Here is a 14,888-nt window from a genome sequence, read left to right as displayed (position 1 = left end):
CGATAGGTAGCCACTCTTAGGAAAAATGCCCTAAGCCACTTTTTGTCGGCTCTTTTCCTGGAGAGACGCCGGGAGCGTAATGCCACCACGCATTATTATTCGTACGTCGCCCTTGCGCATGAGGAGACCGGGAGACGGGTCTCTGCCCTCGAGGAGCTTCCTATAGACTGGCCAGCTCTTCTTCTTCTTCTAGGGAAGGCGGGAACGGAGGCAGGAGAGGAGAAGGAGCTCGCCCGAGGCCGCGCGAAGCCTCTCCAGAGCTGAGGCGCCCTACTCTCGCCCGCCTCTCCTTCCGCCCCTGGCTGGCCCTGACCAAGGAGGTGGGTGGGCTCCCCGCCGTGTAGTGCTGCTCCTGTCCGGAGGAGGCTGCCGTGGGTGCCGAGGCCCCGCCTCCTCCTCCTCTTCCTCCTCCTTCCCCGTGTCCTTGTCTCGGCTCTGGCTGAGCTGGAAGAGACGGCGGGAGAGCAGCACAGCGGGAGCTCAGCGCGCGCCGGGGAAGGAGGAGCCAGGCCGGGCGGAGCTGCCGCGCTGCAGTACACGAGGAGCCGGAACACGCATCGCTTCCTCCTCCTTCCCAGCTCCCACCGGCGGATACTCTGCCCCGCCGCAACCGCCCGGCCTGTCTGCCTGCCCGCCCTCCGGCTTCCCCACGCCAGAGGCTCCTCCTCGCCCTCCGGCTCCGGCTGCGCTCTCTCGCGCTCCCGGCTGCCTCCTTGTCTGGGTCCCTGCTTGCAGCTGCCGCCGCCGCCGCCCTCTTCCTCCTCCTGTCTCTCGCCTGGGCATCTCGTCCCGTTTTCCCTCTCGGGGGGGGGGGCTCTTGCTGTCGGCTGCCGCCTGCTCCTTCCTCGCTTCCCGGAGCCGCCCTCTCAGACCTTGCCTCTCTTTTCTAGAGGGCACCCCAGGCGCAAGATTTTTGGGACTCCCCCCCCCGAAAAGCCGCAGGCTCTTTCTCCCACCCCACCCTCGTCCATCCCTAACAGGAGAAGAACGCAGGTGAAAGAAAGCGCCCCCTGACCTTATTATGAGAGCTTTACCGCACCAGTCTCCGTTTAGGTTTTCCATCTGGACACGGGATCCTTCGGTGGCCTTGTTTTATTTCTTGGGCTCCCGCTTCCTCCTCCTCCAATGAAGCATATCCCTAGAAGCTGTGTCCTCTGACATTTCCCCCCTTCCTTCAAAGAAGAAGCGGCGGCAGCCTGCTAAGGCCAGCAGATCCTCCTGGGTGTGTTTCATTTTATCTTTTTCGCTTGGAGTGGGAGAGATCAGGAGGCCCAATGGGGGCGAGGTTCCTGGGGGCTCCTTGCTCTTGCCGGGCTTTGCCCTTCCTGTTCTGCGCAGCGGCCCTCCTGGGGCTGCTGCCGGTGCTCCAGAGCTCCGGCAGCGCGAGCCCTGGGGTCACTCAGCAAGTTTACTCCCCGGAGCTGAAAGCTGCGGTCGAGAGCATCACCACTGCTCCACCGGTGTCCCAAGACACCCATCCTGAGTCCAAGCACCCCAAGAACACTTCGGCTCCCGGGAAACACACGCATCAGAAGGCGTTTCCTGTCCTGGGCATCGACTACACGCATGTAAGGATCCCCTTCGAGATTGCGCTATGGATCCTGCTCGCCTGCCTCATGAAACTGGGTATGTAATGTGTCTGGTTGGCTGGTGTGTGTTTGTATATGATGATGGGTCTGCATTTTGTATTTTTTGCAGAACCAGTACTGCCAGGTGCAGTGGTGGACCTACATTTTGGGGGCCTTGAAGCTTCAACTGTTATGAGGCCCCCTTCGCAACCAGCATCAGGGTCTGGGCAACCACTGTTTACTTTCTTCAGTGCGGTTGTTTACAAAGTCTGTGCTGCTAACTCTCAAACTTTGGGATTGTTGAAATATATACAACAACAAATTAATCAATTCGAGTCATGCTTTTAAAGCAATGTGGCCTAAAGCCGTTTCTGGGATCCCTGTGGGAATCGGGAGCCCTGAAAAGCTTTGTTTGTTTCATAGTAGATCTGCCCCTGAACAGGTAATTTTAGATTCTGAATTTAAGATCTTACTGGGTGGGTGTGTGGACTTTTCTTCCTAGGTGGTAATGTGTATTGCTTCATTTACTGCAGAAGGTGGTAGGTCAGTCTCACTGGGCTTGGGGACCCTCCTGCTCATTATTGTGAGTGGGACCCATGACTTCTTCCCCCAAGGCTTGCCCTAATGGGTACCACTGATCTGAAGCATTGCAGGGCTGCATTTCCCTGAAATTGCTACTTCCTTCATACTGTTGAGGCCATCCTGAGACACTTATGTGACTTAACCAGAGGCTATGCAGAATGCTTAGGTGTTTGTGGAGTGGTGTACTCCTCTTGTGATGCTCTTTATGTACATGACACATGATCACATGTGATGCTTGCTTAGGAGAAAAGTGTCTAATACTCTTCAGGGTCACGTCTGCATACTAAAGAAGGGAAGTTCCCATGTTCTCCTTCTGGATAGAACTCCCTTGTGGTATGTGTTGTGTATTATCTGGCCCATTGTAGTCACATGCAATATAAGCAGTGTTAGAAACTCAGATACGGTATATAAGCTGGGCGCCAAATGGCTCTTTAAACCGAGGTTACAATCGCCAAAACAGAATGTCTTGTTGCCATTTTGGGGCCAGACAGCTCAAATGTCATATTTTTCTATTTGACTTTTTGGTTCCTGAAATTCATTCTGACTGTGCAGATAAAATATCACGGAATTCTACAGGATGTGTTGTTAATGTGTGAAAACAGGCAAGATCCAAGGATCCCCCAGTCATCCACCTCCAGATGGTGGAGATGTCAGGTGCCTGGGCGTATTCACTTAGTCTCTAGTGCAAAATTGACCTGGTACCTGGCAAATTTCAAATGCTGATTAAAAATGAACAGGTTCCTTGGTCCTCGGTTTTCAGGTAAAAGCCATTCCAAAGGGTTTGAATTGTTAACTTTACTGTGGAAGGTCTGTAGCTCAGTGTTGGAACCATCTGCATGCAAAGTGGATGCTCTAAGATATCCCTTGCATCTCCAGTGATCTTATTTTGCATAAGGTAGCTTTCTTTTCTTCCTATACAGTGGTACCTCTACTTACGAATTTAATGCGTTCTGAATGCACATTCGTAAGTCGAAAAAAATTGTAAGTAGAATCCCATAGGAATGCATTGGGAGGAAAAAATTGTAAGTCGAAGCAACCCTATCTAAAAATTTGTAAGTAGAAAAAATCCTATCTAAACCGCATCCAAGATGGCGGACGGAGCTTCATTCGTAAGTAGAAACATTCGTAAGTAGAGTTATTTGTAAGTAGAGGTACCACTGTATTCCATTGATGACAGTAACAATGATTGTGTTCATGGTAGATCCAAGTCCCTGAAGACAATCTGTTGACAAAGGGGAAGTTGCTCAAATATTGGATGTGGGTTTGTAGGCCATCTGGTCCACCCCCTCTGCTTGATGCTCGACAGTGCTCTTGGAAACTCCAGGTGAAAGAGATCATACACAGACAGCTTTCTGTTACGTCTTCCTTCTTTTTTCTTCTGAAGCCAAGGCTGACATTCCTAGAGTCAGGGACTAAGTTAGCAAGTAGTATCCTAAATGGATGCAGCAAAGGATTTTTCCACAATTGCACAGCCCTGCCCCCATTTAGGGAAGCAGTAGGGAATATTTTTTCTGCCTGAGGGTTACATTCTTTTCTGGTCAACTTTATGGGGGCCTCATGCCAGTGACCACAAGGGCCAAATGGAGAGGTCTGGATCTTTGCATTTTGCCCCCTGGCCCAAGCGTCCCTATCCCGCATGTGTGGCCCCAATTTACATGCAACACTTTGCTGCAGTTAATAGCTTTTCAGGGTTGAGAGGTTTGCTAGTGCACGCTGCCTGATCGCTCCTGCTTAGCTCGTTCCCTGGCATAAGCAGCAAGCCTCAAAGCCTCGTCTCATTATATGCAAACCAGGATCACGGTTTGTGTCTTCTGACTGAACTGATCAGCAAGCCAAGGACAAATTATTGTGGTTTGTTCCCAGGTTCAGACCTAATGAGAAGCTAACACTTCATGGCTTGTTGCTCATGCTCACACCTTGGGAGGAGTGAACTAGGAGCGATCATGCTGCTTGATCCCAATAATAAGCCATTAACTATGGCTTATCTCTGCATGTGAAAGAGGCCTATACAGTACTGTATCACAGGCTCTAAAGCTGCCTTCTGAATAGAGGTCAAACCAGCTCACCTCCAAGCTGGGATGACTTCTATGCTCCATCCCAGACTGTAGCAGAGATTACCTCTGTTTCACTGAGGAAGTGATAGGAAAAGGGATGGAGAGAGGTGTGCTTGCTTTTATTATTTGTTCCTTTGTGAGCTATTATCTGCCTCCTTGTTAATGTAAAAACTTGCATGAAGAACTAGGGTCATGGAGTTGCATGTTTGCCTCTTGGGAAATTGGGTACCAGTGGCAGGATTGGCTCTCTTAACATAGCCTGGGATCTCATGCATCCAAATGCCTTGATTTAGGTTAGGCTGTTTGATGATAAAATGTACGGTGAGTGCTGAAAAGGAGACAGATGCTTTTGGCTGAGAGGTATGCAGTGCAGAAAGTACCTGCAGGTGAAAATTCGAGTAGTGATGATTGTGTTGCTTCCCCTGACCTCGCACATGAGAAGAGCCCTGCTGGATCAGGCCAGAGTCTCATCTGGTCCAGCATCCTGTTCTCACCCTGACCAGCTAGATACATATGGGAAGCCCGCAAAGCAGTGCTGATCATAACAAGTGCCCTTTCCTTTATGTAAAGAAGCCAAGCTTTACGCCAGCAGACAAGACAGTGCAAACTCTGCAATAAGGGAAGAGGAGGACTTAGTCCAGACACCTGGCCCCAGAGATGTGGCAAGGATCAAACCAAGGGCTGCAAGGTGCCTTAAATGCAGCTCAGGTACAAGGCCAGGAATCTGAGTTCCAGGATCAGGACCTGCAAATGGAGACTGCATAGGGAAGCTGTCTACAATTGGCCCTGCCTACCCATCAGTTTTAAACAGAAGCAGGGTAAGTCCAGCTAACTTGTGCACAATGCCTGCCCCACTGAGAACTCCTGGCCTGATGTGGGAAACTCCTATCTCTTGGAAGGACCTGGGTCTGCTCCTGTCCCTTCCTCTTTCCTCCTCCCTTGAGAGCTCAATCTGTGATGTGCAGCTCTCTCCCCACTCATCTGGTGGAGAAGTGTCCTCTCCGGCATTGGATGGCCCTGTCTTCTCATCTTGAGCCAAGAGGAGCCCTGTGTGGCTTTCGGAGGAAGAGTCTGAACGGAGGCACCTGGCTCAAAGTTGGGGGCTTGAGCAGGAGGGCTCTGATCCATGGCCTCTTCTTCCCTCCTCCTACTCCTCTGGACGGGCCAGGACATCTCCCTACTTGTGCTCCCCAACAAGTAGGTGGCTTCCTTTGGGTATGTTGTTTCCTGCACATGACTTATGGAACATTCCCCCTGCAGTTGTTTCACTAATGCATATTGTCAGGCGTCTCACTGATTTGGCAGGTAATGCACAAGGAAAAGGAGAGGAGATGGGGTGTGTATGTATATGCAGAAGCTTGTGGAGGACGGAACGATGAGATGGGAATGCTGGTCAAACAAGTACCCATGTGCAAGCCCATGTGGATGTGGCTGGCCACTTCCTGTGTTTTGTGGATGGTGTAATACTCAAGTTCTAAAAAAATGATTGGACTTTATGCTTACAGGAAGCAAAGACAGTGCAAGGAGAAAGCTGGCAGGAAGTCTGAATCTGCATGAAGATACATATGCTAGATGAGGAACATGCTGACCTCCAGATGTTGCTGGACTCCAACTCCCATCAGGCCCAGACAGCATGGTCCGTGCTCCAGGATGATGGGAGTTTTTGTCTAGCAACATCTGGAAACCACCAGGTTTCCCATCTTTGCTGTTTAAGAACAGTTTGTTACTTTTGAACTATTTGCAACACTTTCATACACTATTTTAATGGAAATCGGTTCCATTTAAGAATCTGTCTTTACTCTTCAGTCATAAAATTATTATTATTATTAAATTTCTATACCACTCTTCATCTGAGGATCACAGGACGGGTTAGAATATAGAAACACAAAAATGCATAACATAGTAACAAGCAAAACAATTTCCCCCTAAACAGTTTAAAAGGCCATAGATTGTTTAATTAGTCAAAGGTCTGGGAGAAGAGGGATGTTTCTTCCTGGTGCTTAAATGCAAGTATTCCATGGAAATTCATATTAAATTGGAATGCCACAAATGTGAAAAATGTGTCAGCAGAAGTTACATCATTGGGTGGAAACCCCAGCCTCATTTCCTAGAAGTATTAAACACTTCCTTCTCACTGAGATATGATATGTTGTTATGCAGCTTAGATTCCTGTAGTATCGTAATGAATGCACAAATCTCAAGGCACAAGAGAGGGCAGTATAACCCGTGGCCCTCCAGATGTTCTTGGACTCCAACTCCCAACAGCTTTAGCCAGGGTTGCCAATGGTTGGTTGGGGGTGATGGGAGTTGTAGTTCAGAAGCATCTGGAGGGCCACAGGCACCTTTAAATGGCTCAGGATCACAATATCTCAAGGACTACCTCTTCTTTTTATGAACTGATGTGGACCTTGCAATTGTTACCTGAGGCCCTTCTTTGTGCACCTCCTCTGCGAGAGGTCCATAGGGTGGCAACATGAGAATGGGCCTTTTCTGTGGTGGCTCCCAGTTTGTGGAAAGCTGTTCCCAGGGAAGCTCATCTGGCACCTTCATTGCATACCTTTAGGCATCAGGCAAAACCTTTTTGTTTTCACCAGACCTTGGGAGCTGATTAAGATTCTATGTCCTTTTAAATGTGTTTGTGGGAGGGCAGCTATTGGTTTGTTTTTGTTTTGTATTTTGTGTTCTCATTTTGTATTGTTATGTTGTGAACTGCCCTGTGACATTTGGATGAAGGGCAGCATACACATTTAATTAATGATAATGTTAATACTACTAATAATTGACAGTTTTCATCTTTATTCTCAAGCTGTTTAAAGCTAAAAGCGCCCTCCTCTACTAAACAGCGAGCTTTGCAGAAACCCATCCTCTGTACATGTTTCTACAGAGGGATTACAGATCAATATGACAAATGAGGATCCTTACTAAGGGAGACAGCCAAGTATGCCTTCAGCAGGCCAGTGGTCAGGGACGATGGGAATTTATTTATTTATTACATTGGTATCCTGCCCTTCCTGCCAAAGGAGACCAGGACCACCCAACAGTTGTAGTGCAGAACATGTGCAGAGCACTAGGTAGGGCGGGGCTGGAAGAGTGGACCAGTTCCTCCCAGCCTCCACAGGACATCATCTTTCTTTTGCAATAGTATATTGTCCCTGGAACGTGGTTTTTTTCTTCTTTTCATCCGGAGGCTTTTCCATGACTTTGGAAGCATCACCTCTGACTTCATGCAACCTTCTCTAATTCACGGAGTTGTTTTGATTCACGGTATCTCATCCATTGCCTTCCTTACCCCCTTTTCATTACATGCCTATTTCAGACAGTGAACCTTCAGGCAAGTCTCTGTTCCCTTCTGTTACTCTATGTTTCATATCAGCCTTCCCCAAGCTGGTGCCCTCCAAGTGCTGTTGGACTCTCTCAACTCGCATCGGCCCCAGGCAGCTAGGTCAGCAGTCAGGGCTGATGAGAATTGTACTCCTTAACATTTTCTAGAGGGCACCAGGTTGGGCAAGGCTGTTTTATACTGTATGTGCTGAAAAAGAATAAAACAGCTGCCTTAATTTTTTAAAAAAGTGCTTAAAAGGCCATACTTATTCATTTCATTTATGAGGCTGTTCCTCTAAGGAGATCAAGGCTATGTACATGGGTCTTTCATCCCAACAGCAATCCTGAGAGGTAGGCCAGTCTCCCTCAACCAAACTTAACATCATTTAGTGAGAGCTCCATGACTGACCAGGGGTCTGAACTTGGTTCTCTCCAGTTAGCCTGACATGCTTTCCACTGTACCATAGTGGCTCTACATGGCAGGAGCAGATTATGGTCAGAAATATCTAATTTACATTGCCTTTGTTCATACTGATGCAGCTTAAGATACTTTAGGAGGGCACATCAGTACCTGACACCAGGCCTCTTTCCTTGGGGAGTCCCTGAGCTGCCTTAGAGCAAGGATGGGGAATCTGCGGCTTTCCTAAGTTTGGTTGAAAAAGTGCAAAGTTTGAATTTTCCCATCAGTGTATTAGACTTTGGGTGGTTGGTTCATTTAAAAATATGGACTGGACCAAGTTCTTCTCCTCCCCTAATGCAGACACCTCTCTAACAGCCGCTTCTGTTCCAGCCAGTTTCCAGACATCTAATGTAAGGTCAGACCAACATGGGGAGGATAATTACCCAGGAGTGTTTTGCAGCCTTAGCCCATAACTCTCGATTGCAATGTTGAGCCTAACAATTTAGTTCTGAAATTGGTATGTCTCCCAGATAAGTGTGGCTTGCTTTAACTGGTTGCTGGACTGATGCACCTCCACTTTTAATGATGTGGGAGAAGAAAGGGGGCTTGAGCTACATTTTCCAGCACATCCACCTCTTTGTCTGATGATCTGGGTGTTTAATTGGCACCACTCTTACATCTCATTGTAGTACTGAGACAGACAATTGCAGATGAGATGGAAATAACAGGATACTTGTCTGCCTCTGTGGTTCAGTCTTGTGCTGCTTGCCTTGCACTTTTATCTGATTGTCTGCCCCACCTGTGCTCTTGTGGGGGGGCTCGTGTGTTAATGTCCCAAACAAACTTGTTTGCTTACATGATGGGGCATTGGTAAGGCAAGAATGATGCTCACTAAGCTTTCTTCTTTTTAAAAGCATGCTGCTATCCCAAATCCTGAGGGTGTGTAATGATGCTTACAATGAAAACCTGACAGTATGTGGGCATGCTTTATAAAGTCCCCTGGATGTTATTAAACTACAACCCCCATCAGTCTCAGCCAGCCTAAACAAAATGCTTGGGGCTGTTGGGAGTTGTAGGCTGCCCCTGAAGTATGACAGCACTCTGTGTCCAAACTAGATGTGTTGTTCCAAAATGCATTCATTCCAATTGCTTTGCTCTGTAGTGACCTAAATGGTCTTCCAGGGTGCAGCTTTTACTGCAGCCTCCTTCCCAAAATGTTAAAATAAAGGGGTACAGTCTGTTCTGCACGATGACTTTTTTTGGTTACCCTTCGTTCCTATTTAACACTCTATTTATGTATTATCCCCAGGTGAAAAATGGATGTATTGTTAAATCATGGAAAAGTTTGTACCTCTTTACTGGGGGAAAGTAACACACCGTCCCTGTTTCCAGCCATCACTTGGCCCCTCATTAATTTATTTGGCTGACTGTCCTTTCTTTAACACTGAAATTACACCTGTGTTGTCATTAATGTAGAGAACTATTCATTATATGTTCTGAAATCAGTTACCTAGTGATCCTGGAACCTGGCTATATCCTGATCCAGACAAAAACTCCTCCCCTCTTCTTTTCAGTCTGCTCTCTGGCAATGTTTGTGCAAATTCTGCATTATCTGAATAGGGAGAAGATTAAAAAATTGAATGGAAAACCCCAATAGAAATACATGCCAATTTGGTGTCTGTGGATGATAGTGCAACAGGGTCAAAGGGGCACAGCTCCACCAAGCTCCTTGGGGCACAGTCCCACCTTCCTGCCATCTTACTTAAAACCAGCCCTGACTATTAGCTTCCTCCTCCTTAGCCTCAGTGTTGCCCTTGTAGAACAAAATTATAATTGGTTCTGACTCTGTCTGCCATTGGCTTTGACCCCACCTGCTGTTAGTCTCCCTGCCTTCCATCCCACCAGCCTCAATAGGCACCAGCAGCCACTGCCTGGTGCTCTCCCATATGTTTTGGACTACAAATCCCATCACCCTTAGCTCAGCCTGGGACATCTGGCACACTGCAAGTTCTTCACCCCTGGTTGTGGGTTCTAGCTAAAATTGTGGTTGACCTTTAGTGAGCTAGGCCAAGCATCCTTCTTCTGGAGACAGATTTAATTATCACCGGGTTCTGGATTTGTGATGACAGTTGCAAGGCACAAGCCATCTGTTCCTTGACATTTTGTCAATAGTCCAAGTATCAGGCGCAAAGGATCTTGGGTGATGAATGTTCATGACTGGTGTTGGACCTTCTGTCAAGCGTCTTTATATTCTTCTGGCTGAGTGGGATACCCCCACCATCACCTTGTCAAAATATTTTGTTTCCTTTTAGTTGTGCTTTGCCGGCTCCCTATGTAAACCCTGGATCGTGCCCCAGAGATCTTTAGCAGTGCAGAAGGATTCCTGAGGGGGAAAATCCAGTGTGGAAATAATTAATTGGCGATGGCAAACTGGAGAAGCGTGACTTTTAATGCAGGGGTGGGAGTGCAGTAATAAGTCAAAGGGGGCAGAGCAATGAATGTAAATGTATGGAGAGTGTAGTTTGTTAATGGTGCTTTCCCCCTCACAGACCTACAGTTCTCAGAGCAGTTCAGCAGTCAATCCTACTTCACAGGGAACTCTGGAAATTCTAGATCTGTGAAACGAACAGCTGTCTCCTAACAACTCTCAGCACCCTTAACAGACTACAATTCCCATAATTCTTTGCAGGGGAAGTCATGGCTGTTTAAAGTGGTATGTTGTTGTTTAGTCGTGTCCGACTCTTTGTGACCCCATGGACCAGAGCACGCCAGGCACTCCTGTCTTCCACTGCCTCCCGCAGTTTGGTCAGACTCATGTTCGTAGCTTCGAGAACACTGTCGAACCATCTCATCCTCTGTTGTCCCCTTCTGGAGAGCCAGTGTGGTGTAGTGGTTAAGAGCGGTAGACTCGTAATCTGGGGAACCGGGTTCATGTCTCCCCTCCTCCACATGCAGCTGCTGGGTGACCTTGGGCTAGTCACACTTCTCTGAAGTCTCTCAGCCCCACCTACCTCACAGAGTGTTTGTTGTGGGGGAGGAAAGGAAAGGAGAATGTTAGCCGCTTTGAGACTCCTTCGGGTAGTGATAAAGCGGGATATCAAATCCAAACTCTTCTTCTTCTTCTTCTTCTTCTTCTTCTTCTTCTTCTTCTTCTTCTTCTTCTTCTTCTTCTTCTCCTTCTCCTTCTCCTTCTCCTTCTCCTTCTCCTTCTCCTTCTCCTTCTCCTTCTCCTTCTCCTTCTCCTTCTCCTTCTTCTTCTTCTTCTTCTCCCCTCAATCTTTCCCAACATCAGGGTCTTTTCCAGGGAGTCTTCTCTTCTCAATTGGATGCCTTCCGACCTGAGGGGCTCATCTTCCAGCGTCATAACTTTTATATGCCTGTTGTCTTTGTCCATGGAGTTTTCTTGGCAGGGATACTGGAGTGGCTTGCCAGTTTCTTCTCCAGGTGGATCACGTTTAGTCAAAACTCTCCACTATGACCTGTCCATCTTGGGTGGCCCTGCATGGCATAGCTCATAGCTTCTCTGAGTTATTCAAGCCCCTTTGCCATGACAACGCATTGATCCATGAAGGGGAAAGTGGTATGCTTTAAATATATACTGGAGGTGGAGTCATTGGCCTCACACTCCCATCCCCAGTGCTTGGAAGCGAAGCTAGACTTTGGCTTGGCCAGGTTAGGGCTGCCAGGACCTTCAAACCCAAATTCCTAGTCAATAGACTTTTTAAAAGGAATGAAAGGCCCTGTCTACTAATAAGTAAGGATACTTTATAATTTTAGGTACTTAAGACCTGGCTTGTCTCAAAGGCCTTTGTCCGAGTGCGTTTTCTTTTTCACCGTGCATGTGTGTGTTGTGTTAATGTGCAATCTATTAAATGGCTGCTTTTGGTATTTACCTGAGTTTCATGGCTTGCTCTGCCATGACTGCACCTTGGGGGTATGCCCATGCTGACTGGGGCTGATGGGAGTTGTAGTACAAAACTTCTGGAAGGCCCCTGGCCGGCGAAGGCTGGCGATGCCCTTAACATATTACTACTGTAAACTGTGAGGTGTCTTTAACATAATGCAGCCTCTGGGTACACTTTCTTCCACTCCAGACTTTCTCCCTCCCTCCCTCCCTCCCTCCCTCCCTCCCTCCCTCCCTCCCCCCCCCACGCTAAGCTGTGTGTGATGTAATATCAGCAGCTGATGCAGCTCTTCTTAGCTGGGACTGCTGTAATGACTGAGTCATTGCAGAGGGTGCGCCCCCCCCCCCCGGTTTTCTGTTTGCAACCCTTGGGTTTTGTAATCCGTCTAGGTCAGGACTGGCTGATTGGGTTGGTGTGCAGCCACCGGCTTCATTGACCTGGCTCTTAATTGCCACCTAACTCCAACCAGTGCTTTGGGAACAGGGCGGGGGAGAACGTAGCTCTATAATTTAGGCAAGCAAGGTTGGCTGCCAAACGATCTTAGCTTTAAACCTTTTTGTATTAATTATGATGATTGAAAAAGTGATCTGCTTGCAGATTCTGTGCACTCGGACAGACTGCCTGACCGCTGTGTTATGGGTTGAGCCATGTGCTATCAAGGAGCTTATTAGATGTACCTGATCCACGACAAGCTTCACATGGGTCCGTTTACACAATGTGCTATTTTTGTAACGTGGGGTGGTTGCGTTGCAGAAATGTCATCTGCTCTGTTGGGCGGCTTCCTGCAATGACATCCTGGCTTTTCTACTGCAACGTTTGCTCTCTTGAGATATAAGCTCAACACAATTGAACCCCGGCGTAACGTACACCCTGGAAGTAAACCTTCATCTTTTAGCTCCCCAAATATTCCTGGTCATCTTATGTTTCTTAACCAATGAACACCGTTAATTTTTTGTTTCCAGCCCTCTTAGTGTTCTTTGCTGCTGCTTCTCCTGAATTTTCTTAACAACTGTAGCTCAGTATAACAGATATTTCCACTAGGCATGTAAATTACCCCTCGCCTCTGGTGAGCTAGAATTTCCTTTCAAGTGACCCAGGGAGGGGAAGTTCCTATAATTCGGAAGAGTAGTTCAGCTTTTCATTGCTTCCTCCCTCCCACTTTCAGACCCCGGCTGGTATATAAAAAATGGCTAGTGTAGGGTGTGTGTTGGGAGGCAGGATAGTGTAAATGCATGTGCGCTAGTAACACTTTTGTTTGTGGGAACTAATATGCAGAAGGTAACCAGATAATGTCCTCCGTGGATTGGATCCAGTGGGTGCTGTGCTGCACATGGAATGGCTGTTTTGCACCTCACAGCAGAGCATTGTGCAAGAAAATGAAAGTACTGTAAATTCAAAGATGAGAACCTGCCTGTACAACCTCTTGCACAGTTAAAAGCTGGAGAACTGCTGGACTAGAACACCCCTGCCTTTTACAGCCCTGTGTTGAACTCCTAAGCATTTGCAGAATAGCACTAGTGGTTATTTCCCTTCCCATCGTAATTCTTTGCATCCAGTCCTGTATTGCAAATTAATGTTGTTTACTGTTATTTTATGATGATGAAAATAAAAATCACTCATATGCACAACTTCAGATCCTTCAGTTTTATACAAAGGAGAGTAAGCCTGCAACTTGCATTTAACTTGTGCACATTCAGCTTTGCTCAAATAAAAAAGGGGGCAGAGTTCTTGTGAAAATGACTTGGGCAAGCTCCAGCTGTCATTGAACCCAATAAGTTTTGACCGTACATCTTTTTAGCTTTAGGTGTGATCCTTGGAACATAACCTCTGCTTAATTCATGGGTTTACTGTATAGCAAAGGCATAGAGGATTGGGACTAAGTCCATTGGGTCACCTTGTTGCAAGTGATACCCCCCCCCCCCGAGTAGTAAGTCCAAAGCACTGAGAGATAAATTTCTTAAGAGTTAACCGCAGCATACAACTGATACACTCCTTTCCCAGCAATTTTTAAACTAAAATTTTCTTATATACCGGTACTCTCTAAAATCTCTGAAATTAGGTTTGTTTGTTTGTTTTTAATTTTGTGAACTGCCCTGAGATCTTCGAATGAAGGACGATACACAAATTTAATATAAGTAGATAAATAAGTTGGACCCAAAATATGTTAGTTGCTTAGGCAAAACTATGTATTAAGTGGAGTTCTGTGCAAGTTCCCCCTGACTTAAAGAAATAAAAAACCAAAAGCAACAACTCGAGACTGCATTGGAAAGGTGATTGGGGAAGGGAATTTTAATTGTGCCTTTCAAAATTGCCCCGACCTTAAGGTGACTCCATGATATCCCTACTCTCAGGAGCTGAAGAAAGGAATAGCTTTTTGGAGGTGATTTTGAGAGGAAAAATGACCAGGTGTTAAGTGCCCCCCTTCAACTCCCCTCCCCCTGCTTCTGATTTTACACCCACAAGTAACTGCTTTCTGCTTTAAAAACAAAACACTGAACTTTCCATAAGATTCTTTTTTTTAAAATTTGTTTAAAAAGCAACATTTACCTGTCCATAACATGTAGTTTGGCTCTGAATGCCCAGATCAAGCATTTCTGCATTCCATATGAATGTGAGATGAAGGCAAAACTTTCGGTTAAGGACGTTTATCACTGACAAAATAATAGGTTGTATCCAGTGTCATACTAAGTCATTTGTTCTGATAGTGCAAGGCTTCAGGCTTGTCCAACAGGAGGACTCTTCCCCCTTTCCCCTGTGCCCTCCCTAAAACTGTTCTGGAGTTCAGAGCAGATGTGGAGTTGCCTTGCGCAAGCATAAATCCTTGCGCTGATGGAACATGTTACTTGGGTGATGCCCCAGTACTATCAAAGTAACCAGAGGCACTCTTTCCTTTGCATATGCATGCAAAATAAGTGATAGCATCAAAGTCTTTGGGGCATGCAGTGATTCCCACACTGCTCTGGGTGTTGGCATTGTGTGTATGAATAGCAGGACTGCTGGAATGACTGATCATGGCGCTCTTTTCCACCAAATCACCGCACTTCTTTCTGGACGATGC

At 46.9% G+C, this 14,888-nt stretch overlaps 1 protein-coding gene across 2 annotated transcripts in view; it reads left to right on the top strand.

Annotated features, from left to right (window-relative positions):
- The first annotated feature begins 467 nt into the window (after positions 1–467).
- Positions 468–14,888, top strand: part of SLC9A1 (solute carrier family 9 member A1) — a 73,252-nt gene continuing 58,831 nt past the window's right edge. For both annotated transcript variants that reach the window (XM_088672373.1, XM_088672372.1), the window contains exon 1: positions 468–1,626. In XM_088672373.1, coding sequence (XP_088528499.1) covers positions 1,275–1,626 — 352 coding nt within the window. In that variant the 5' untranslated portion in view covers positions 468–1,274. The remainder of the gene's footprint in view (positions 1,627–14,888) is intronic.

This window comes from Zootoca vivipara, chromosome 6, assembly GCF_965207765.1.
Source record: "Zootoca vivipara chromosome 6, rZooViv2.hap1.1, whole genome shotgun sequence".
Classification (NCBI taxonomy): Eukaryota; Metazoa; Chordata; class Lepidosauria; order Squamata; family Lacertidae; genus Zootoca; species Zootoca vivipara.
The sequence above is the reverse complement of the archived record's forward strand: the minus strand, read 5'-3'. Positions and strand labels throughout refer to the sequence as shown.